The 25,894-nt window shown below is 34.6% G+C and overlaps 10 protein-coding genes across 10 annotated transcripts, besides 6 other annotated features; 6 read left to right on the top strand and 4 right to left on the bottom strand. All coding sequences in view use genetic code 12, as the record gives it.

Annotated features, from left to right (window-relative positions):
- Positions 1-556: 556 nt before the first annotated feature.
- Positions 557-679, top strand: DEHA2E05962g (DEHA2E05962p; the record flags this gene model as incomplete). The annotated part of the gene is made up of 1 exon (XM_459582.1): positions 557-679. The coding sequence occupies one exon, from the start codon at positions 557-559 to the stop codon at positions 677-679; it is 123 nt and encodes a 40-aa protein (XP_459582.1).
- A 1,079-nt stretch (positions 680-1,758) lies between these two features.
- On the top strand, positions 1,759-3,177 carry DEHA2E05984g (DEHA2E05984p; the record flags this gene model as incomplete). Its single annotated transcript, XM_459583.1, has 1 exon — positions 1,759-3,177. The coding sequence occupies one exon, from the start codon at positions 1,759-1,761 to the stop codon at positions 3,175-3,177; it is 1,419 nt and encodes a 472-aa protein (XP_459583.2).
- A 610-nt stretch (positions 3,178-3,787) lies between these two features.
- Positions 3,788-5,284, top strand: DEHA2E06006g (DEHA2E06006p; the record flags this gene model as incomplete). Its single annotated transcript, XM_002770383.1, has 1 exon — positions 3,788-5,284. The coding sequence occupies one exon, from the start codon at positions 3,788-3,790 to the stop codon at positions 5,282-5,284; it is 1,497 nt and encodes a 498-aa protein (XP_002770429.1).
- Position 5,285: 1 nt separating this feature from the next.
- Positions 5,286-5,978, bottom strand: DEHA2E06028g (DEHA2E06028p; the record flags this gene model as incomplete). Its single annotated transcript, XM_459585.2, has 1 exon — positions 5,286-5,978. One exon carries the CDS (start codon positions 5,976-5,978, stop codon positions 5,286-5,288), a length of 693 nt encoding a protein of 230 aa, XP_459585.2.
- Positions 5,979-6,233: 255 nt separating this feature from the next.
- On the bottom strand, positions 6,234-7,952 carry DEHA2E06050g (DEHA2E06050p; the record flags this gene model as incomplete). The annotated part of the gene is made up of 1 exon (XM_459586.1): positions 6,234-7,952. The coding sequence occupies one exon, from the start codon at positions 7,950-7,952 to the stop codon at positions 6,234-6,236; it is 1,719 nt and encodes a 572-aa protein (XP_459586.2).
- Positions 7,953-9,429: 1,477 nt separating this feature from the next.
- On the top strand, positions 9,430-10,998 carry DEHA2E06072g (DEHA2E06072p; the record flags this gene model as incomplete). The annotated part of the gene is made up of 1 exon (XM_459587.2): positions 9,430-10,998. One exon carries the CDS (start codon positions 9,430-9,432, stop codon positions 10,996-10,998), a length of 1,569 nt encoding a protein of 522 aa, XP_459587.2.
- A 220-nt stretch (positions 10,999-11,218) lies between these two features.
- DEHA2E06094g (DEHA2E06094p) lies at positions 11,219-12,328 on the bottom strand (the record flags this gene model as incomplete). The annotated part of the gene is made up of 1 exon (XM_459588.1): positions 11,219-12,328. One exon carries the CDS (start codon positions 12,326-12,328, stop codon positions 11,219-11,221), a length of 1,110 nt encoding a protein of 369 aa, XP_459588.2.
- A 122-nt stretch (positions 12,329-12,450) lies between these two features.
- On the bottom strand, positions 12,451-13,224 carry DEHA2E06116g (DEHA2E06116p; the record flags this gene model as incomplete). Its single annotated transcript, XM_459589.1, has 1 exon — positions 12,451-13,224. The coding sequence occupies one exon, from the start codon at positions 13,222-13,224 to the stop codon at positions 12,451-12,453; it is 774 nt and encodes a 257-aa protein (XP_459589.2).
- Positions 13,225-13,358: 134 nt separating this feature from the next.
- On the top strand, positions 13,359-14,531 carry DEHA2E06138g (DEHA2E06138p; the record flags this gene model as incomplete). Its single annotated transcript, XM_459590.1, has 1 exon — positions 13,359-14,531. One exon carries the CDS (start codon positions 13,359-13,361, stop codon positions 14,529-14,531), a length of 1,173 nt encoding a protein of 390 aa, XP_459590.2.
- A 236-nt stretch (positions 14,532-14,767) lies between these two features.
- On the top strand, positions 14,768-15,493 carry DEHA2E06160g (DEHA2E06160p; the record flags this gene model as incomplete). The annotated part of the gene is made up of 1 exon (XM_459591.1): positions 14,768-15,493. One exon carries the CDS (start codon positions 14,768-14,770, stop codon positions 15,491-15,493), a length of 726 nt encoding a protein of 241 aa, XP_459591.2.
- Positions 15,494-19,261: 3,768 nt separating this feature from the next.
- Positions 19,262-19,605: a long terminal repeat (solo LTR of Debaryomyces hansenii Tdh5 retrotransposon).
- A 2,408-nt stretch (positions 19,606-22,013) lies between these two features.
- Positions 22,014-23,958: a mobile genetic element (relic of Debaryomyces hansenii Tdh5 retrotransposon).
- Positions 23,958-24,116: a long terminal repeat (solo LTR of Debaryomyces hansenii Tdh5 retrotransposon).
- Positions 24,117-24,524: a mobile genetic element (relic of Debaryomyces hansenii Tdh5 retrotransposon).
- A 331-nt stretch (positions 24,525-24,855) lies between these two features.
- Positions 24,856-25,312: a long terminal repeat (solo LTR of Debaryomyces hansenii Tdh5 retrotransposon).
- Positions 25,313-25,894: a mobile genetic element (relic of Debaryomyces hansenii Tdh5 retrotransposon).

The raw sequence follows: 25,894 nt of genomic DNA on the forward strand, positions 1-25,894 counted from the left end.
CAAGTTTTGAACTTTAAACAATTTATGTGATCTTGTTTTATTACAGTAATTTGATTTCCTAATCGACAAGATAAATTTCTACATTGGTATTTAGCACTAAGATGTGTTCTTGCAATATTAAGAGGACCAATAAAGAGTGGGGTATACACCGCTCATTACAGTTTTGGGTATGATGATCCGGTTATTTATATGAATGAAAATCGTTGAACGATAGGTAAGCATTATGCAGCTGCATATTATGTAGTTCCAAGAAAATTGCCAATAGGCAGGTTTTTTGAATCTAATTATATTTATGACATGCCAATACAAGTTGTTAGTTTACTATTATCAGTTGGGAGTATACGTACATATACTCCATTATGGGGTTGTGATACAATTTAAGCTTATATTACACTACAAAATTTAATTCTATTATAGGAGGCATATTATATTTACAATCCCAATAGAGTTATTTCTGTTGTTCCGATGAACAATGTGGGGAATGTTGCTTTATATTCGGGTATATTTCTTATTCCGTTGATGTCGTCTAAATAATGAAGAGTTACGTGATGTTCCGATGATTAAAGCAACGAAAACTAAAGCGATACCGATAGCGGCGCCTCCTAATCATAATGTAGCTATTGAAGCTCCGATGTATTTAGCTGCTAATGCTAATTGCACAATAATTAAATTTATTTAACATTAAACAAAAATATCCGATATTGATATCCATGCTCCGTTTATTGTAGAGTTATGGTGTGCTTTTGGTAACTTCAAGATGATAAACTAATCCGGTCTGTATATTCTAATAGAACCATTGGTAATGACTGCAATATCATATCAACACCAGAAGGGTATATTTCTTTGCATCATAACCACCAGCTTAGTAATATCATTTCAAACGACTAAGTATATTTTCCCTACGGTCAATATTATTCTTAATTATAAGTAATTTGCTACACATAGTATATAGTTCGATGGATTAATGGTTGACAGGTGGTTGATTGATGATAGGATAAGATAAGGTCATATATAAGGAAACTACACTAAAAATGTAACATATTTAAATTGATAAGGAATTACTTGACAATTGAATATATATGCAATTAAGCCGTGCAGAAGACGAATAATAGTCGTAGTAGGCAACATCCCAGACATTGATTGATAAGTTTTCACCATCAGGGCTATATAGTATATTCACTTCGATAATTCGTCAGAATAGTATAGTATAATCCTATTAGTTTTTTTGTATTTTACATCTCGATTTTCTTCACTGACAGTTGTCCGAAATTGGCCCCACTATTCTACTTATACTAGAGTGATGGAGTGTTAGAGTGATAGTAACGATACAATGGCATCTATTCGCGCGACAAACTGCTCCTTTTCGATATTCACTATCGACCAACCTGAGCCACATCAGACCAAAAATCTATGACGTCGATTCATCAATCCGAATAGTGTTGACAGCTCTAACAACCTGGTATATAAAGTCTAATTATAGTGATTGTGTGTCAACATACGAAAACGGAATTTTTTCGTCTACTGATCCATAGTGAGTTACGTCATATAGACGTAGCGAGCCAGTCACTTTGGAACACTTCTATTAATATACAGTCGGCTTAAAATTATTTTCAAACTCGAGCCAAAACATTCGGAATGTACCCTGCAATGTACCTATTATTATTAATAAAAACGTAATTTACTATACATTTATTATATACTGTTCTTTTGTTTGACATATTGATGGTTGACAGGCTGGAAGGTGTTTAATCATATAATATGCCTGCAATTAATAATACATCACCGGTATCACTGAAGGAGCCGGTGAACGGCCCAAGAGAAGCTGAGGACGTTGAACAAACGCAAATAAACAAACATGATGCCCAAACAATGCAACAGCTGCTGCTGCTGCTGCTGCTGCTGCTGCTGTTACAGCTACATGAACCACCTGGCGAATCAAGACAAAGCGAAGAAAGTTCAGAATTAAGAGATTCGGATCCTGAAGAGCATCCGAAGGACACCCAAGAGCTGATGAACTCAAAGTTTGCTAATGAATATAATACGAATACCAGGAAGAAACGGGCGTCGAAAGGTAGGGTATTTCGATGCACAGGGTATCCTGATTGTAATATGTCGTTTACTAGATCGGAGCATTTAGCGAGGCACAAAAGGAAACACACAGGTGAAAGGCCGTTTACTTGTCCCCATTGTCATAAGAATTTTTCAAGATTAGACAACTTGAGACAGCATAAGCAGACAGTTCATGCATACGAGAACTTTATGGGTAACAACTCAAATAATATGCCTATTCCAACCAACTACAACTCTTGTGGTACGGGTGGCAGTATGGCCGATACTAATAAGACTAACTACATGCCTATTCCAAATCATTTAACCATGAATAATGGCGCAAATAATGGAACCCCAGAGAGTCCGTTGACATATGGTTTTGGCAATTCTCCTGGATCAACCGCGATGATCTCTCCACCAAATACGAATTCACCTGTAAACTATCATTTGCCGTACCAAAATCAGCCATATCATAATAACAGCTTCGAGCTGAGTAACAATAGTGTAAATAATAACTTTCAATACCCGGAGTCACAGATCAAAACCAAAATTAACGAATTCAAACCAAAAAGAAGACCAAGACCTTTATCATTAGTTCATTCATTCACCGATAACTCAGCCCTTGGTGATGATAACAGTTTACATATAGGACAACTGTTGAAATCAGCGCCGGCGATGTACAATATGAACGGTTCATTCACTTATCCACCAAAATCGGGGCCTTTGACTCCAAATATGGTTAGTCCGTTGTCGCCACTATTTCACCATACGTTCAATCAAACAATGGATTTACCTAAATCACCTCATGTCACATCGAACACTTTACGCTTACCACCTTATAACCACCCTATCCACAATAATATCATTCCAAATAATCCTGCGAACAAGAATATTACATTGCCATCTGTTCAGGAATTGCCTATTCCAACGCAATTTAATCCAATAAAAAATTCCAAATCATGGTTAAAAAAGGTACTAAATGATGATTCCTCTGCATCCTCGAGCAGCCCTAATGATACTAATCGTCTGTCGGTTACACAAGAAGATAAACACGTTTCGAAGAAACCGACGATTAATAACTTATTATCTCCATATGACGATGATGAGTTTCCAAATTCCGTAAAATGATTGTCTATTCATATTGAAAAATACCACGTTTGCCAGGCGACAAACAATGCATTATTTGACCATTTAGAGCAATTTTAGAAACCATTCTTATTGGTCATGGTTGTTCTTCACATTTTCACTTAGTATGTTCATCTGTCTAATCAATAGATTCTGTTTTCACCGTTATTTATTAGAATTAGTGATGACTAGTCCGTACGTTTTTTCACATTCGAAACAAGTTACTGGATGCATTCTAATTGCATTGTTATCTATACATAATTGATCACTTTATGCTTATATTTCAGATAACTATATGTGATCGCCTAGTTCATATACATACATTGATTACGATTATTCGTCACAACGAAATTCCAGTTACAACTTTAGACGATATATATATATTATATCACGACTTATTTACAAATATTTAGATTCGCTAACATACATCTTGTCAGAAGGTTTTTTGTCCATCATATCTCACTTGTAGCTTTTAAAGTACGATTCGCATTATCTCATGCCTTTTGGTTCTGTGCGGCAGAATCAAGAAAATCAATACTTTTGTAGAAAAAATTTGCTTAAGTAGTTAATAATCACGAGTATATATTGGATAATAATGGTTTAAGTAGTTAATATGACAAATAATTTTGATAAAGAGAATGAAATAGAGAAGGAAAATGTATCTTTCCATACAAAATCACCTACGCCATATGAAGAACCATGGAAAGAATTGTCTGACGACCACAAACAATATCTAATTGATAAACATGGCACTTATAAATTAGACCCAATACCGTCGATGAATGATGAAGATCCTTTAAACTGGCCGACGTACATAAAAGCTATACAGTTGGGGATGCTTTCATTCCATGCATTCTCGACAACATTTATGGCTGCTGGGTTAATTCCATCCTTTGCAACCTTACTGGAAGAATTTAGTACCTCAGTCAGTGCTTGTTCATATTTCACTTCGACGCAAATTTTAGTGTTAGGTATATTTCCATTATTGTGGGTTCCTTTGATGAACAAATATGGAAGGCTCCAATTATTAGTAATATCAGCTTTAGGTTCATGTGTTTTCAATATTGGTTGTATATTCTCAACCAATTACAAAGACTTGATGATTTGCCGTATATTTGGTGCTTTCTTCGTTTCCCCTGCTATAGCTGTGGGAGGCGGAGTTGTGTCTGAGTTGACATTCAGTCATCAAAGAGGCTGGTGGACTGGTTGGTGGGTTGTTGGTGTTACTTTAGGAACACATGTTGGTCCATTTCTTATGGGCTTTGTTCAGTATCAAACAGGAAACACTAAATATACGTTTGTTGTATTTGCAATAATGAATATCTTGCAATTCTTTGGGTATTTGACGATGGGAAAAGAGACTGTGTACAATTCTAAGGTATACACTAGGTCAATCTATTCATTATTTAAAATACGACCAAAGACTGACTGTGACTTAAATTTTGCGTTAATGTTGAGTCCATTCAAATGTATAAATCAGCCGAAAGTTGTCATTCCTGCCATTGCTTATTCGGTCACATTTTGTTATGCAAATGTTGCATGTGGAGTAGAATTGACTAGCTTATTCCATGAAAAATTTAGCTTTAACCCACAGCAGATTGGCCTACAATTTTTAAGTTTAATTTTGGGGTGTATATTAGGAGAACAAATCGGTGGTTGGGTTTCTGACCTTTGGATGAAGTACTTTCATTTCAAAAGTTCAGAAAAAACCATAGAAGATCGCTTATGGTTATCATATCCGGGTTTTATTATTGCAATTGTAGGGTTGATCATTTATGGAGTATTACTAGGCAATATCACCGATAATACGTGGAGATTTGGACCGCTTGTGGGTCTATGTCTTGCGTCATTTGGTTTACAGATTATAACCACTATTTTAGTCACATACGCAATTGATTCGAATCCTGCAAATGCGTCAAACATAGCATTATTCATAACTGTGATACGACAGGTATTTGGATTTGTTGGGCCATTTTATTTTCCGGTGATGTTGGAGAATCCTGATCTAGGAATTAAGAGTACATACGGAATACTAGCTGCGCTAGTGGCAGCATTTGGATTAATACCAGTTGCATTATTGCATCTATCTCGGTTTTGTGCAAAGAATTAATTTACCTGGCTAACTGGTTTTGTAGATTTAGTCTTAATTCATTGATGCTAATTAATTTTTGCTCTATAATTAAAACCTCTTTGTTGCTTTGAGTGTCATCTAACATTTGCATTAGACGTTCACATAGCTTGCTTAATTTTTCGAGGTAGCCTATGTATGTGACATATCTTGACCACAATTTTTCAGAGGCCGCAAATTTCAAAGGGATCTGGTTTGCTTTAACATCTCTCGTAATTTCCTGTCTATATATTTCAATATCTTTCCTTAAAGACGGCAACATAGTATTCAATATAAACAATTCATAATCTTGAACAATGCCGTACAATTCAGTATTAATCTTCCTTTTCGAAACTTGTAATCTTTTCAATTTCTCATTATCTAACAATAATTCCTTAATTCGAGGATTCTCTACTTTATCTATAAGTTCGCTCTCGATAGACATTTCCTCCAATTTATACTTCTGGTTTAATAGTTGCCTTAACGGATCTGTTTTGTTTTCAGTCACTGAATCATCTTCGATGTCTATTGTTAATTCAGGAAATTGTAAATCATTGTCTATCGTGTAAGTTAATCTGTTCAATATCTCTGCATTTTCTTCAACTATCTTAGAGAGTTTATTAACAGATTCTAATAAGGGCTCGATATTTTCCGTGTTCAATAGGAAGCTAAATGAATTATTGTATTTTGACATCATGAGAGGAAAATATCTGAATATCTTTTGATCTATATATTATTTCGATTCTAATCTAATATATTGTTACACAAACTACAGTAAACACGACTATTCACAAAATGAAGTAATTATTTACAATAAAACCAGTTAAAAAATTAAGATGGGTTCTGTCAGAAACAGAAGTATAAAAAAAAGTATATATATATATAAGGACATTAGAAAAATATCATGAAATCATTAATGTAAAACTTAGCGTCGACTGCATTTGAATTAATCTTACAGCTGTTGCAACTGAGCATTCTTCCGTTCTTCTTTACCCTTTTTCATTACTTGCTTCAATGCAATGCTATCCAACGGATCTAATAATTCAAACAGACAAAGTAACTCGTCACTCACACTCATAACTGCACCCCAGTTATCAAATTCCCCACAGTAATTTGGAGCAGAAAAAACTGTCACCAATGTTCTATCATTGAAGAATTCATAACCATCCTCAACAACCATATGGGCTCTACAGACCAAATCAAATCCGAATTTCTGTAGGAATTTATTTATAGCGACTCTGGAGAATACATACGACACACCTCTCTCATTATCTTCCCATTCATTCATTGTGTCAGCCGGATCTGACCATAGTAAATCATTCAATAAGCCGAAGTCTGGAACATCCGTTGGTCTTGCAATGTTTCTAATTTCTTCCATTGAGTTAAGCACTGGAGATAAACCGCCATGAACACAAAATATTTTTCCTGCTACAATTGCAGCTATAGGTAAAGTATTAAACGTATCTATGAATAGCTTCCATGTCTTAATATTACAACGACGCTTACATTCATCATAAAACCCGTAAACTCTGGTAACGTTAGCACATTCATGATTTCCTCTTAATAGAAAAAAATTCTCAGGATATTTAATTTTATAACATAGCAAAAGCAAAATAGTTTCCAAGGATTGCTTTCCTCGATCAACATAATCCCCTAAAAATAAATAATTCGTCTGAGGAGGAAATCCACACTTAGTGAAAATTCGAATTAAATCACCATACTGACCATGTACATCGCCAACCACTTTAACAGGAGGGCTAAGTTCCAATAATGATGGTTGCAGTAACAATATATTCCTTGCTTTTGCACAGATCAACTGAATTTCATGATTTTTGAGACAAACGCTCTTTGTTTTCTTACCGCTGTAACCCGCATCTAATAGTCTCTGAATCAAGTTTTCAATATCAATAGAGCCGCTATCGTCGCTTTCATTAGATTCTGTAGTTGAGCTATGCAGTAGGTTATTAATCAGTACATCCTTATTTCTATTTTCATTTAACAGTTGGCTATCGAAATTCTTACTTGTATCCTCTTGCAAATCTTTAGTACTTCCGTTCGCACTAGATGATGTTGGTTGTGGCGATAATGGATAATTATTAATACTTCCAGAATGATGTGAATGGTTTGTTGAGGTTCTACTTATATTGTTGGAAGGGTTACTCGAAGGATTGCTGTTATCGAAAGATGATGCCAAATGAGGTGAATTCGAATTAAATGAATGGTTCTTGGGACTTAATGGTGTATCTTCTCCATCTGGACCAGTATTTCGTCTAATTAAAATTGGCTCTTTAGGTTCCACTTGTATCATTGATGGTGGTAAATTGAAATTATTATTCGAATGCTGATTTGATGGATTTTTATGTAAGCTTAGGTTCGAAAACGAATTAGATAAATTAGCACTGGAGTTATTGTTTGAGTGAGCACTGTTATTCCCGTTAATCGGTATGTTCATACTATGACTACTGCTGTTCATGTTATTCAAACTAGTAGATGAATTCTTGCGTGAAGTAGCCTTCGATCCCGTCTTTGGCGACCCACTAGTTGAATTATCATCCCTCAGCATAGATATCCTTGATCTAATGGATCTTGAAGACTTTGCCGAGTTTCCCGTGTCTGTACGCGATAATGGAGACCCCCTCAAGTCCTTAGGCTTAGATGAATTGTTCCCCATTCTCCTAGTTTTAAACTACCAACGATCTTAAAAAAAACTGAAAAAAACTCCCCTTTCTCACTTTAACTTCTAGTCAGAAATAACGTTACTCCTAAATAACTATATCAAATATTGATATATATTAGGTGTATATTCCAATATGTGTCACTCCCAAAAAAAATCAATCAAAATGTATATCAAATCAATCAATCAATTAAGAAGTCTTATTGTTATTGTTTCCGACTCTTAGTTATATAAAAAGCTAACGAACGAGTGAACTAATCAATATCCTTAGCCATTAAAATGTCCAAGTGTTAATCATTTCTTGATATTGCTTCAACATGTTCAAGGCGCGATTTGGTCATTATTAATTGATACTGTATATAGTAAATGTTCAATTATCCCTATCAAATTATTCTAGAACAAGAGAGCCTTTCCAAGAAGCAGATGTTCATATCATAGGTATGAACAAAAATAACTCGTAATTTTACTAATTAAATGATTCATTTAGGAACTTCTTGAGATAGGTCTTCTTAGTCCATGCTGCTACTGGAAAGGGAATATTGCAATTCATTGGTCACAGATAAGTGAACGTACAGCGGATACTGCTATGTAAACGAATAAGAAGATTGTTGACGGTGAATGTCTATTATAGACTTCTGGAACCATTCAATTTAATGAAGAAATTACGTAAACCTAATGTAATTGAAGGAAAAAAGGATTTGATGCACATCGCTGCATTTCGAGGCTGCTAAAAGAGTGCACGTCGAATATAATGTTAAATGTCGTAATACTGTAGAAACTTCCTACATTCTTTAATGTTAGGACGTGTAGGATAAATAGTGCCATCTTATCCAATGTTGGCCTGTGAATTTCAATTGAATCCTGTACATTTATACAATTTTCCTAAAATTACACTGAAATATAGAAATTTTCAATTATTTTGCAGAATTCTATTTTTGTTCTTTTTCACACAATTAATGATATATCGTTAATTTAGGTTCTAAATGCATCGTGCCATTTTCTATTCAATAGACTTATATAGTGACCAAATAGGGTCATTCCCCGTTAGTCGGTCAAGAAATTCAATAGGACGTGAGCGTTCGTAGAAAACGTTGCCGGTAACTCAGCAATAATTGTCGTCTACCAATGGTGAATTATCGGGCAATTCAACAAGTGTAAGTTCTCTCTTCATTGAATAATGGTATTTCGATTGCATTATGTTCTACCTTAATCAGGTATCATCTAAGAGAGTGTATTTTGCAACCAGTTTATTATTTTTCCAATGCCTTTTCATTAAATATTTCAAGATATACAATTAGCTATCGATATTATGAGCTTAGTGTATTGTAAGCAACATCTTCTACCTGTGTAAAAATATGCTACAAAAATCTTTAACCTGCTTAATGAAGACACTAACAATACATAAATTCGCACTGACACTCTCCGCAATGTAAGAAAAAATCTATCGTGAAATATTCTGTTCTCCAAAATCACAATGACTATCATGTTAAAATCTATTAACTATAACTCTCTAGGAAAAATAAATCTTAGTATCATCAGGAGGTTTTCTAAGTCCGTTAATATATATAATAAGTCAAAATCGAATAACGAATTTCAACAACCTGAGAGTGATCTTTATTTTGGAAAGTTTACCAAGGAAGAATATGATAATGCAGCTAACCACGTTAAAAACCAAATAAACCGTTTGGAAAAGGAAATCAAAGGTGATGTTAACATTCGTCAAAATATAGGTACTATGCCAACTCTTCCAGCAATGGCTAACAGTGCAAAAAAAATTAGAATTGATGACTTAACAAACCTCTTGTCAGAAACTATTAAGACTACGGGTCCAATATCTTTGCTGGCTTTTATGCGACAATGCTTAACACATCCTCAATTTGGTTACTATACTACTCGTGACCCTTTGAATGCATCAAGTGGTGACTTCATTACATCACCGGAAATTTCTTCTATGTTCGGGGAAATGATAGGTATATGGTTGTTCAGTACTTGGTTAAATCAAAATAAACCACAAAAGTTGAATATTATAGAATTCGGTCCTGGAAGAGGGACTCTTATGTACGATTGCTTGAAATCATTCAACAAATTCAAGAAAAATTTAATTCAAGAAGAAAATATCGAGATCACCATGATAGAAGCTTCATCCATTTTAAGAAAAGAGCAATGGAAATTATTGTGTGGAAGCAATGAATTTATCACCAATAGTGATGGATTCAATATTTCACGGACTCAATGGGGTAATAGAGTAAAATGGGTTGATAATGAAACAGATATCACCAAAGACGAGAACGTTGCTAATTATATCGTAGCCCATGAATTCTTTGATGCTTTACCTATTAAAAGTTTCCAAAAAACGAAGCATGGATGGAGAGAACTTGTGGTTGAGCACACACCGAGTGTTGATAATACTCAACTTTCATTGCCTGAAGATGCTTCTTCAAAATCCACCTCAGAGAATAACGATCTATTGAACACGGAATTTCATTTAACATTGTCTCCAAAGGAAACCAGTTCTTCTGTTATACCAGACTTAAATCCAAGATTCAAAGATTTACCTATAGACTCAAGAATTGAAATTTGTCCAGATGCTGAATTATACGTTTTGAAGATGGCTCAACTCTTGAATAATGAAAAGGGAATGGGTTCGGTATTAATAATTGATTATGGAATAAGTGAAGGGATACCTGATAATACATTAAGAGGCATTTATAAGCACAAGTTTGTTTCACCATTTATAAATCCTGGGGAAGTCGATTTATCGGTAGATGTCGATTTCACCAACCTTAAGAATGTAACCGAAAAAATGTGCAAGAGTTTTGGACCTGTCGAACAAGGCGATTGGCTACATGAATTGGGTATCGGTTATAGAACTGATCAATTAATCAAAGCAAACGATGGAAATGTGAATGCTCAAGACAAGATATATAATGCTTATCAAAGATTAACTGGTAAAGATGAGAGGAGTATGGGGAAAATCTATAAATTTCTCTGTTTGACACCGCATGAATCGAAATCACCTGTTGGGTTTGGAGGATCATTATAATTGCCTTTGTTAATAGACATCTAATGTAACGTAAAGTTATAGATTTAATATTATCGAATAATTAATTAACTGAACCTTATTGATTGAAATAGACCTGAGCTATTTACTATTGATATGTAAGAAGTTGTAAAAGTAAAATGATGTGAACAGTATGAAATATAGAATATTTGGGAACGATCTTCTAGCAAATTCAAAAGCTATTAAACGTTTCCAATCAAGTTTATTCAAGGATCCATTTCCATTTATTGATTGTCTTTAATGATGGACTATGTGAGAATTCACAATAACATAAACAATAGTGTTTCAATAGGAGTCTTATTTCTTCGATCTCATCGACCAATTCTAACCGGTTGATGCGGGCTAAATCCTTACTATTTATCCATGCTTTCGTAGTATTATCTGAATCATATCCTCCAACATTACTCATATCTGTTAACTTAACATTCGATGATTGGCATTTTTCTGACAAAAATTTATATCGTGCTTCTAAATTTGGATATTCATTAAAAGTTAAAAGATTAATACCTCTATTAGACAAGTTATGCGTCATCGTTGTCCCGAATGCATCATTTAACGACATGGGTTCATAAATTAAAAGTGCTAATAATGCTTTTGAAGCAAATGCATTCTTCCAGAACTCTATGATTCTCTCATTTTCTTTTGGGTTAAGGTAGCATAAGACACATTCACTTAGTATAAGAGTTGGAAGTGACGTATCCACATATTCGAGTATTGCCCCAGAATCCAAAGCTCCTGTTAACTCACGTAGATCGTACCCTATAAGATGATAGTTCTCAGTATGAATATTCGACTCAAGTCTTGCAAATTCTTCCTTCGAAGTTATAGATTGGCTCTCCTCATCATACTTGACAATATCTGCTAGCTTTTTATCGTTTATAATTGCCAATTTTTTTATTTTCACTGATTCATGAAAGTCAATTTCACAGTATCTAACATCTTCGCCATGTTCCTCCAAGATTCTAAAGCATCTAGTGTCTGAGCCACCGCCTAAAGATATAACCTGGCACTTTTTAAATTCTTTTATAAATTCTTGAGTTATAACATCTATCAGCTCTGTTCTCAAATACGTACCCCTATTAATCAATGGTAATTTCTGTTCATTAAAAACGGACCTTAGCGTTCTATTTGCCGACATATTAGTATAACCAGTGCATAAAGGAAGATGCATTTTATATGAAGAAATAAGAGAATCAATAAATGGATCGGGCTTCGAAAAGTACGATTTATTATTTGCACTGTAACGACAGCTAAGAGCGTCTAGATCAGTCGCCCTAATTACCTTATCTTGCTTTTCTTGGGGTGATATCATTTCACCTATTTTCCTTATGATAACGAAGATATTCAGTAACCTACATCAGTTTCTAACCTAAATCAGCTACGCGGAGTATACAGATCACAAAATGGATTTTTCTATTCAGAGCTGAACTTAAGTCAATCTTTTCTTATTACTACCCACCAATTATCCTTTTCATATCCTTGATCTATCAAGGAACAGCCGCCTGCTGCAAGGGCATTATCTACAAGCTCTCCCTTTCTATATAAATGATAATATCTGTATTTAGTTTCTGGCACATCGGGTTTATCTTCTTCCTTTATATCCAGATTAATTTGGTCACTCTGTTGATCTTGCTTCTTGAATCTTCCTTTAGACTTGTCTTTCTTTTGTTTATTTTGTAAAACCCACGGTATCAATATGTCTTGGTCATCACCTTCTTTATAGCCACGCCTAGAATTTTCTTGTTCTAGCGCCCAGCAGTATATCAAAACTTCACCCCCGCTTCTCATTTTTTGAAGAATATGTTTAATTGCCAATACTCTTCTTTCCGCTGTTGCAAAATGGTGAATAACAGCAATTGAAATTGCAAAATCAAATGTGTTGTTTGGATGCGGTAAATTCAACCCGTCTGCAACTCCCACATTATAACTATTATTCGACAAATCTTTAGCACAAGAGATCAACCCATCAGATCTATCAGTGCCTATCATAAACAATTTCTTATTTACACTAAGATATTTGCCATTTCCACACCCAACATCTAGGCCAATAGAGTAATCTTTCTGATTCAGAAGGAACTTCTCAACGATTGGCCATGGCTTATAACGTGTCTGAGAAAAATGCGGTGCTATTTCATTATAAACTGTATGAACAAAGTCATTTTCCTGATTTACAGGGTCAACTTCATTATTTAAAGATGGGAGTGACATACTTGTAGATTAAGATTTTATATTCGTCTTCACCTTTTCAGATGAGTTGATAAAATATTTTGATTATCGTCACGTGTCGGTGACTATTTAAAAATCAATTATTATAAAGGAATATTTGAATACATCTTACTATAATGAATTTAGAAACAAACTATTATAATAGTACGTTTTTGTACTTTATAATATGCTTGGTGGGAGTTTTATTTCCCTTAGTATCATTATTCAAGTACAATTCATCTTTATCTATTGAGGAATTGCAACGAATGAAATCATTTATTATCGATGATCTTGCGATAACTATTCCTATATCTGTACGCTTTGGCGATAAAGGATTCAATTTTCCAGATTTAGTAGATGCAACTCAAGTGGAATTGGATTATGAATTACGCAAGACTGTGAATAATAGCTGGCGTTTCAAATTGATTAATGAGCTTGCAAGCAATTGGACATCCTCTAATGATGGACAATATATTCTAGAATTAACTCATTCCGACGACAATTTTGTAATAGTTGAGCCTAATATGTGCAAAGCTCAGGTACATTATTCCCAAGGATCAGTTCATGCCAACGATTTGCCATTTTTTATGACTCAAGCTACGTTAGAACATTTGATGTCAGCTGAAATTGAATTGCTAGGACTTCTAAAGTCTCCTGAAAAAGCATTAGACATTCCGTTCATCGATGCAAGAATTATCATAATTGGCCTGAAAAGTAGGCATTATGCAGATATATTCGAAGAGAATCTTATGCCGCTCAATTCTTTCGCGACAGAAGTACTGGGTCTTTCGAATGTAACAGTAACGGTGACGGCCTTAGAATCTTTAACTGAAGATGATAATATACTTAACTCATCCAGTTCCCTTTATTATCTTTACTCCGATATCCACAATGAAGCCTTTATTTCTAACGAAACGAATTTCCCAAATCGCATCTCATATATATACAATGATTCAGTAACAAGCGACGATGCTACTTACTTTATATCAAAGGTTACTGATGATTTAAAAGGTTCTATTGGATTACCAAAAAACCCCACTAATAATTTAGCTATAAGGGTTCACGCAATGAAACGTTATCTCACATTGAAAGGACTAATTGAATCAATAGATCATTTAACAACTGCAACAATAGGAGATAATAATAATTCCTCCGGACAAATAGAAAAACTCGTAAGCAATTTAAATCCGATTATCGATTGTTTACATAAAAATGAATCCAAACACGATTGGAACAATCTACTCGCTTGGAGTAGATATTTCAAAGAAACTTCATCTCAGCTCCTTCAAGACTCGCATCTACTTATTTAAAATGTACAATATATCATCTATTCGAATAGATAACCATATGGTTATCTGCCAGGCAATATTTGTCAGTAAAATGATTAATATATATTTCAACCCTGCTGTATTGGTTTGTAATACCTGATGTTGATAGTGGTACAAAACCAACTTGATCAAATTTGCACGTGATCGTAATTTCAACCTTTTTTTATTTTGTAAATATTGAAACATGATTTTAACAATACCCATGACAAGACAATATTATGGATACTGAATATGAAGACGATGACCATCTAAGCGACGTTAGTTTGGACGAAGAAGATGAAGAGTTGATTTGGAGGGTCTTTTATAGTTCTCTTGAAGAGAAAACACGAGACTCTCCATTAATTGATGATGGTAGTGAATTTAGCGAAAGTGATGAGTTAGACTATTTAAGTGACATTTCAGACGTAGACGATCCAGAGCTTGTTTCAAAATATAAAGAATTGAAATCGCAGAATATTGGAAATCTAAATGAAGAAGAGAAAAAGAGATTGATAATAGCTAACTTTACGGATGATCAAATGGAAAGATTTGAGTCCTATAGACGAATGACGGTCAATAAACCCGGAGTAAAAAAGATTTGCAATGGAGTGCTTGGTCATTCAATTCCACAAAACATAGCTGTTGTTTTAGCCGGTCTATCAAAGCTGTTTTTAGGTGAGATAATAACCAGGGCATTTGAAATTCAGGAACGAGAAAACAAAGCCCAATTAATCCTTGATATAGACAACAAGAAGAAACAAAAATTAGATATCCTTAAAAACTTGGAAAATGGAAAAGAAGTTGAAGTAGATGATAGAAAATTGCAATATCAAGGCGATGTTCAGAAACCGCTTCTCCCCGAGCATATACGTGAAGCTTGGAGGCTTTACAAATTGGAAAATAGTGGTGTTTTTAATGCACAATGGCGTAGTCAAGGTGATGCCGATGGTAAGCTTTTTCGCTGAAAGCTTGACTAAGTTATATAAATATTCTTAGGTTGAGTTGAATGCAATAATGTAAAAACAGTGATGTTCTGTTGCTTTGTTCATTTCTTTAACGCAGTACTCCAGCTTAATTTTTAACAGCAACGTTGAGGATAAATATAAATTGTAATGACATTTAAATCGTTATTTCATCCATTCCATTCTGCAGAGGTGTTCTCTCTTAAACAATAGCGTGAATTTTCAAAATCCAAGTAAACAGAATCCAGATTCTGTTATTTCCTGTACAGATCAATGTTTTATATACGCTGTTGCTTAAATACCATTTGCTAAGCATGATTAAATGCCCGACTTTAGATTATATTCTAAATTTTCGTACTAACGGAGCGATACTGGTCAGATCGTAATAATTGTATTAAATAATTAAAATACAGATAATGGAGAGTTCCATCCGTCGATTTATTAATGCGGCCATGAGGAAAGAGAGTGAGCAATGTGAAAGGATAATACTTTTTTTTTCTTTGTTGAACTAATCTAGAGCCAAATCATATTATTCTACATATGCGTCTCGAGTCGATAAAAATATCGATAGAATACTATATACTTATTTCCCTTTTAAATTAGATTGTAATAAAATTAGAGATATCATTTTTATTGATAGCAAATATGATAACCAATTTGTTGAAAGTAATTTTCAACATCTATTACTTTCTTTATAGTAATTGACTATCATTTATTATAGTCTAGATTTCAGCTACATAATAATCAACTAAATTAATCTTAATCCTACTTACTAACAGTTCAATTAGTTACAGTGACTTCATTCAGTCAATGTCACATGCTTAACTTAAGACAAGGTCCAAACAGTTCAGGTTGAGTAAATCATTATTATTTGAATTGTATATAATTATCTAACAAATTACTCTCCTTATATAGTGAAATATTAGGATTATATAAAACAGGTCTGAACAATAGCTAGTTAAAGTAATCTGTCCATAAAGGAAATATTCTGAGAAGCTAATTCAACCGATATTCCAACAGTTTCTCTCGCAACCAGCTTGCATTCTCCTCAAATTAATGCATACTAAATATTCTAATAATACTCAGAATATTTCAACACCTTCCCTTAATCCTAATCCTAATATTCGTCAATTTTATCAGTCAACTTTAGAGCATATCAGCAACCTGATATTTGTTATCAAAACTCAACATTGCTACAAGCGTGAACCACACAAAGGCACTCTGAAATAGGCCTTCTGGAACACTTACTCAATACAAATAATCTTAAATGTGAACCACACACAGGCACTCTCAAGTAACCCCCTGGAACACTTACTATATACCCTCAACAATAGGGATTCTTCTCAATTTAGACATTGTCTATCTTCAGTACTCAATTAGCATTTAGACACCACATATAACATATTGACTCAGTGCAATATACAAATTTAAGACGAATTCGACTCTTAATACTCTGATACATTCATCGAATGTACGACTGTAAACTATTTCTTCTTTTCCATGGAACGGCAAAAGAAGTCTCTTTACATATTCTTCATTGATATTCTTGCTTGATGTGAAGATATTATCAACATAGAGTCCAATAATTATATTGCCTCGATTATATATGCTTAGTCACTGTCAATGCTCATTAACTCAAAATCAATAAGGAACAACATTATTTGTCTTTCACAGTAGACATATAATAAATAAACAATCGTCTGACAACAAGAGGAGATCCTTACTGCCCATATCGACCACTCTATTACCAGTATATCACTAGAACCACATCCTCACAATATTCTCATCTAGGACATATGGCACTAGCTCATTATCAGTCCTCTTTTAATTCAGGTTCAATAATGAATGACATTGAAGGCACAAACAGAATCACAAACAAGATCCAAGATCATAAAAAGTAAACAGTCCTCTGACCGAAAGAGGAGCCTGAGTCTGCATATTCAGGACTTTCATTAGTTAAAACATAAGCAAAATATCTCCTCTGACAACAAAAGAGGAGTATAAATCAATATATTATGGCCCTTTTGCCAGTCTTTCCTATTGGTTATAGAAATATCGTATCACACGATACCTCTGATATTCGGTGCAGACTTTCGATCAATATAATTACTCTTCTTCTACCAATACATTCCAACCGTAATCATAACAGATACTACTATCGTAACATTCTCCTCTGAAACGTCATCTTCAGAAACGGATAGATACAATCAACTAACATCGGAATCCAGACAAGTGGTTTGGATGATTAACAACTCAGTCACGACTCACGTGAACACATACTAGTGAACACATACTAATGTCTTTCAAAGCCATTCAATGGGAGAGAGATAATTCGACGATTCTTAACAAAGAATTGAAATAGCAGTAAACGATTAGACCAGGACCTGGAGAAAATAGCCCACAAATATTTCGATATCTATTAAAAGGTACAAATATCACAATAAGTAAAAAGTACGGTGGACAGAAACTACATGAATAGCTGCGAAGTTGAGACTAGTGTCGACAGAACAGTAGTAAGAAGAAGGTTTTATATAATTGCTTATTCTATATCGCTAGCGACTTTGTATTGCGCATATAGAATTTTAAGCGCAGATAGTGGCAATTGAACTTTTAAAGAGGTTTGGCAATTTGCCTTGGGGAGGGGGACTATTATAGCAGGTGCAACTGATACAAGAGGATGGACATATAATCTGGGTAGCGGTGAAGCGAATTCCAAGATAGACTACACAAATTCTACCAGTTATTTGAATGGTACTTACACGATGCATAGGGATAATACAGTGTTTGACGAGTTTGACTCTCTAATTAAGTTACATTCACCCAAACATGGGCATAAGATCACACATGTAGCAAAGCTTAGAGCATATGTATATGTGTAGCGTCTATAGTTTTTCAACTAGATTTGAGTTCGGAAATGTGTCTGTTATTGGGAGTGAAGAGTCTATTAAAGATGCTTTGAGAAAATAGGGGAACCAGTAGTTACGAAGACACAGCTGTGTACAAACGACATAAGGTGTTATGCTGTCGCGAACAAGTTTGGTTTGGCACTAGGGTATAGCGATCAAAGGACTAAGTACTCTTTCGCTGTAGGAGAAGTATATATGAATGCATACGGTGGTGTTGACGGTGAGAGTTTGAATGGCTAAAGACGCCAATCTAAGCGTTAATAATTGCGTCTCTTTTATACGCCTAACCAGGTAGACAATTTAGTGATTGTTTAGTTTCTGTCCATAGACCCTGTATGAGTTAAAGGGTTTATATGCAAACATAGTAGTATCATAACTTACGTATGGGTTGGAGTTGAATAATAAGATGTTATGCCATACTTTTAATTTAATCGAACAAGTCAAGTTAGTAATTGTACTTTGTTTTACCTGTCACTCTGTGATGAATTGATCTTGGTAGGCAAATATGGTGACATGTTCATAAGATAGAGTCCATGTTAATTAAATCGAACAGTATGAATATATATATATAGAATTTTTTTTTCAATTAAAGTAATGATAATCTTAATTACTAAAAGTTCAATCAGTTACAGTGACATTCATTCAGTCAATGTTACGTAATTAACTTAGGACAGAGTCCAAACAGTTCAGTTGAAGTAAATCATTATTACTTAACCCCTATAATTGTATATAATTATCTAACAAATTAACAAATTACTCTCCTTATATAGTGGAATATCAGGATTAGAAACAGGTCTGAACAATAGTTAGTTACTCGAAAAAAATTCTCAAGCATAAATTGTCATGGTCAGTGTCAGCTTCAGTTTCAGTGTTAATTATAATATATAACTTACTTAATCTCTAAGCCATGTATTTTAGGAGGTCCAAAGACCTCTTAATATAGTGCAAGATTTCCACAAGAATAGGATAACGATTCCCGTTGTTTCCAGGTTAACGTCCAATGGGAAGGCTGGAAACCGAAAGGCATTTTATCAGTGCCTTTCTTCGAAGAAAACTACTATCGAATGATAGCTTGTATAACCATAAGGCGGATCTAATATTCATGGTATAGCAATGGGAAATCCAAACGGCATTCTGGTTTTACTGGGATATAAAAGAATTTGCAACCGCTTTATATAAATTCTCAATTAATTCTGACTTCTCATAAAAGATAAAATATATTGATATATAATGAAGAAGAAAAAACGTTGGGGTGAATACTGGGGATTAAATTTCCGTGAAAATTTTATATTGAAAAGCTGGTAAAATATCCAGCAGATTCTTTAGATTGTACTTTGTTGCAGTAAATACTTAAAGGTATCATACATTTATTGCAATTTTCAGTATCAAGTATAATTTACTTCATCTCTAAATATTATGTTCATTTATGAGGTTTAAATATGTAGGAATTTGCTTAAGAATAGTATTACACTTATCGTTGTTTCCAGGTTAAAGGCCAATGGAAAGACTTATTAGTGAAAGCCATAAGGAATATTATAAATGTCCATCCTCCAAGAAAACAGCTATCCAATGATTCACTAGAATAATTTGCAGCCACTTTATAGAATTTCTCAATTAAACTTCCCAGATATCGTCAATAAGTCATTCAAATTAATCGGGCCGGTAAACTTCTCTGCTCCATTTTTTATATATATAATTGATGCATTTTTCTGTAGTTTAATCTTATTTAGAAAAGAGGCTTAGTGAAGTAAATTGCGTATACTTAGACATATATTTGAGGCAAGTATATGATTGCTGACAGGATCAACCAGATAAGAATTAGGAATGGCTAGTTTTCTATTTCAAAACCCCATCCTATCTGCCGAGATGCTTAACCTGGTTGACAATGCATTATGCTTGTTTATTCATTCAATATAGAATTGAAATAGATAATGAAATAACTACCATTAATGGTAAACAAGAACTTTTAAACAAAATGTATATTTAACAGGTTTATGAAAACTATGTAATCTAATTTTGTCTTCTAAAATTACATATATTTCATTAAAATTCTTATATTAAATGGTATATTATCATGAACAAATGAAAAACTTATAAAGTAATTATTCGTAGAAGTATATTTTTAATATCCGAAAATAAAAAACAAATAAAATTGATTTTGTTGAAGCTTATTAGAATTTTTAAGAATATTCCAATTCTTTAAACTGTTTAATTAACATATATTCAGTACCCCAAATCTGATATGCTTCTTCTTTAATAATGAGTATATAATTCTATTTTAACAATATTCAAAATGATTTTCGAAATAGAAATTACGATAATTATTTTAATGAAATACTATTAACATTAGAAATTAATAAAGACACAAATAGAAGAAAACTCGTAATTCGATTGTTTATGAATGAACATTGAACAGAGCTTCATCGCCCTCTTCTTAGGCCATTCAGTATGGTGATCACGTATCCAAGGTCAGACTAAGTCCTACTCATGGTTAGTCAACTTGTGACGTTTCATGTTTTCCAACAACGTCATCTGCTATTTCGTCTAGTATCTGTTTCTGGGCTAAGTTGTACTTGTCTTGGGCTTCTCTACCAAATGTTGCACGTATCAAGTACAGATATATCAATGTATTGGTTATGTATATAGGGGTGAAAATCATCAACCCTGCTAGACTTATATATCCTATCATATGTTAATTATTGTAGGCTGTCTTCAAAGACCTTGGTCAAATGTTCACTGTTCTATTCCTTTTGTCGAGAATCGTCCTTACTTCACGTGATCATGAATTTCCAACACGGAAACTCTTATTTAAGCGCTTTTTACAAATATTATTTCTTTGTAGCTGTTGGAGGTAATCAATCAACAATAAAGGCACAACTAATGGCCTCAGGCCATAAGCTGAGCGGCACATCTACATCAAACATAATGACACGAGTTTTTCAGTAAGGGATCTAATAGCTTGATCATTTATACCATTTTGACTACTATAATACGGAACAGTAGTTTGTTAAGTGATTCCACGATTAGCAAGATAATCGTCGAACCTGGAAGACATATACTCACACCATTATCAGAATGAAGCGTCACCACACGATATCCACCACGATAGTGAAAGAAACGTTCTGCACACAAGATAAAATCAGAAATATACACAGGAACCGCAGTCTTGGTTGCAATCGGATAAATCGTCATATACCAATGGTCAACAATAACTACAAAATACCGCTCATCGGTCAATCTCGGTTGAGGCAAGGGTTGCACACATCAGAATGCACAAGTCATAGTGGAGCCCGAACAGGACTACCACCAGTAGTCGGTTTCTTCAGAAGAGAATGAGTAGCTTTACAACGAGCACACGCTTCACACTAGTTTCAGAGTCAGTATATTTGGAATTCGCAGTCCCATAAGTTGGGTAGCATTTCCAACTTATTTTCAACAGTAGCACTAGGGTGTCCGAGACGAGAATGTGCATTGAAAGTAGCATTCAAAATACGACCTGAAATCGTGGGAGCGGCCTTAGGCAAAAATAGAAATTTATTAAGCTGATCATACTGAGGACCTATAAGAGTAGCACCTAAGCGAGATTCTTGGACCGTATTGTATGACAAGATAAGTAAGTGAGTTACGAAACTGAAACATGGAAAACTGCCATGGATAGTGAGATGAGTGCTCACTACTCAAATAATACATGGGATTTAGTACTGTTGCCTAAGGATAGAAAAGCAATAGGCAACAGATGGGTATTTACTAAGAAAGATGACGGTAGATACAAAGCTAGACTAGTAGCACAGGGCTTCAGTCAGGTTCCAGGGGAAGACTACTTAGATACCTTCAGCCCTGTGATCAGATATGAATCTGTGAAGCTAATTCTAGCATTCAGTGCTGTTGATCAGAGAGTAATTCACCAGATGGATGTTGATACCGCATTTTTGAACGGTACTGTTGAGGAAACACTCTATATGAAACAGCCTGTTGGTTTTATTAATGAGAATGAACCAGAGAAAGTCTGTAAGTTGAACAAATCATTGTATGGATTGAAACAAGCACCGATATGTTGGAATACTACAATTTCAGATTTTCTTGCTGAACATAGGTTCAACCGAATTGACACTGAGTTAGGCATATACGTTCGAGGGAACATAATTATAGGCCTCTATGTTGATGATATCCTTATATCAGGAAAGGATATGAAGGAAATTGAAGATGTAAAGAAAATGCTCGCACTGAAGTTTAAAATGAAAGACTTAGGGGTTGCGAAGAAGTTTCTAGGAATTAATATTGCACAGGATACCAATGGTATCAAGATATGTCTCTATGACTACATTGGAAAGGTCTTGCAGGACTTTGAAATGACTGATGCAAACACGGTGACAACTCCGACATTGGCCGGAGAGGACTTACACAAGGACAACACAGAAGAATGTGATGCCACCAGGTACCGCTCTCTAGTAGGAAAGCTATTATTTGCATCTACTACTGTTCGAACAGATATTGCGTACGCTGTTGGAATACTTAGTAGACACCTAGCTAAACCCTCTGAGATGCATATGAAATGTGCCAAACATGTCCTCAGATATCTTAAAGGAACCCAAGATATCGGCCACCATTATACTGGAGACAGCTCATTGGATATATATTGTGATAGTGACTGGGCTAGTGACAAGAGCGACAGGAAATCAATTACAGGATACATTGTTAGATATGGAGGAGCTCCAATCTCGTGGAAAAGCAAGAAACAGACTACAGTGGCAATGTCGACCACTGAAGCTGAATATCTCGCATTGGGTGAGGCTACCAAAGAAGCGCTATGGATCATAATGTTGTTTGACGAGATGCGTGTGCCATTACAATTACCCATTTCGATCCACGAAGATAATAACTCATGTATACTCCTTGCAGAGCACCCTGTATTTCACCTGCGCACTAAGCATATTGACATACGCCATCATTTTATAAGAGAGCATATAATAAAGAAACAAATTAAACTTTGTCAGATTAGCACCCATACACAAATTGCGGACATGCTTACAAAAGGATTAAATAAGATTAAGTTCCAGGACTTGAGAAGTCTTGCTGGAATGACAAGAATTAGGATTAAGGGGAAGTGTTGAAATATATTAGTATATTTTATGCGAAGTCAGAATAAATTGAGAAATCATGTAAAGCGGCTGCAAATTCTTTTATATCTCAATAGAACCAGAATGCCGTTTGGCTTTCTATTGTTATACCATAAAGATTACGCCCGCCTTATGATTGTTGAAGCTATCATTGGATAGTAGTTTTTCTTGGAAGAAAGGCACTGATAAAATGCCTTTCGGTTTCCATATATCTGCCTTCCCATTCGCTGTTTACCTGGAAACAACGGGAAGCGTACTCCTATTCTTGTGGAAATATTGGACTATATAAAGAGGTCTTTGGACCTCCTTGAATACAGAATTTATATAGAGATTAAGTAAATTATATATTATAATTGACACTGACTAACTGATTAACTGACTGACTGATTACCTAACCTGATACTGACCTGATAATGTATGCTACTTTCGAGAATTTACTTCAACAGCTTCAACAATCATAAGGCGGGCGTAATCTTTATGGTATAACAATAGAAAGCCAAACGGCATTTTGGTTCTATTGAGATATAAAAGAATTTGCAGCCGCTTTACATGATTTCTCAATTTATTCTGACTTCGCATAAAATATACTAATATATTTCAACAGGAGGAGCTCCAATTTCGTGGAAAAGTAAGAAACAACCTACTGTGGCATTGTCTACTACTGAAACTGAGTATCTTGCTTTGACAGAAGCTATTAAAGAAGCCATGTGGATGGCCCAACTCTTCAAACAATTGAATATACCATTGAAACTTCCAATTCCTGTCTATGAAGATAATAATTCGTGTATTCTCCTTGCGGAACATCCTGTGTTCCACCAGCGCACCAAACACATTGATATTCGCTATCACTTTATAAGAGAGCACATTATTCAAAATGAAATTAAATTATGTCAAATTGATACGAATAATCAAGTTGCAGATATGCTAACCAAAGGGTTGAACAAAGTGAAGTTCACGAATCTACGTTCGTTAGCAGGTATGAAGAATATTAGGATTAAGGGGAGATATTGAAATATTTTAATGAGCCTGAAATCTACATTGCATATTTTTAATGAGCATGCGATTAATTTGAGAAAATGTAATCTGGTTGCAAAAATATATTAAATTCCTATTCAAGTTAACAAATGGATTGCTCTTCTTAAATATTTCTAGTTTAAGCCAAGTGGGTTAATAAGTGGGTTAGAAACCTTAAAACTGGCTAGTTTGAGTAATTAAATTGAGAATATTAATTACTACTAACGGTAAAGGCTTAATTGAGTAATTCTAATATTCTACTATATAAGAAGTCGATTGAAGAGCTAATTATATAGTATTTGGAGATTAAGTAAATTATATATTATAATGTTGAAATATATTAGTATATTTTATGCGAAGTCAGAATAAATTGAGAAATCATGTAAAGCGGCTGCAAATTCTTTTATATCTCAATAGAACCAAAATGCCGTTTGGCTTTCTATTGTTATACCATAAAGATTACGCCCGCCTTATGATTGTTGAAGCTATCATTGGATAGTAGTTTTTCTTGGAAGAAAGGCACTGATAAAATGCCTTTCGGTTTCCATATATCTGCCTTCCCATTCGCTGTTTACCTGGAAACAACGGGAAGCGTACTCCTATTCTTGTGGAAATATTGGACTATATAAAGAGGTCTTTGGACCTCCTTGAATACAGAATTTATATAGAGATTAAGTAAATTATATATTATAATTGACACTGACTAACTGATTAACTGACTGACTGATTACCTAACCTGATACTGACCTGATAATGTATGCTACTTTCGAGAATTTACTTCAACAAAATACCCATCTGTTGCCTATTGCTTTTCTATCCTTAGGCAACAGTACTAAATCCCATGTATTATTTGAGTAGTGAGCACTCATCTCACTATCCATGGCGATTTTCCATTTTTCAGCTTCGTCACTCAGCATTGCCTGTTTGTATGTTACTGGTACACCATCTTTCTTGGTACTAACAACATAGGCGTGTGACATGAAATAACCAGATCCTCTGACAACAAGCGAGGAGTCTGATTCAGTATGCAGTGTTTCATATTTCAGTTTCTTAGAAGGTTCAGTTTCTCCATCCGACGATACTTCTGATCTTCTACGCAGTCTATCAGGCATAGTAATAGCTCTTCTTCTCCTCACAGGTTCATCAACATAATCCTCATCATCAGACTTATCAAAGTTATCGTGATGACGTTCATAGAAAGAAGTAGCATAATCTTCCCCTGGAACCGAAGCTTCTGAGTCAGAAATGTACTCGATACGAGGACGAGACACCTCTTGCGTTACGAGAGGGGACAACGGTTCAACCACTCTAGGAGTGGTGGTAATAACAGGAGAGGACGACAGCGAACCACGAGAAGGTGGGCCCTT

The sequence above is a fragment of the Debaryomyces hansenii genome (genome assembly GCF_000006445.2).
Source record: "Debaryomyces hansenii CBS767 chromosome E complete sequence".
Classification (NCBI taxonomy): Eukaryota; Fungi; Ascomycota; class Pichiomycetes; order Serinales; family Debaryomycetaceae; genus Debaryomyces; species Debaryomyces hansenii.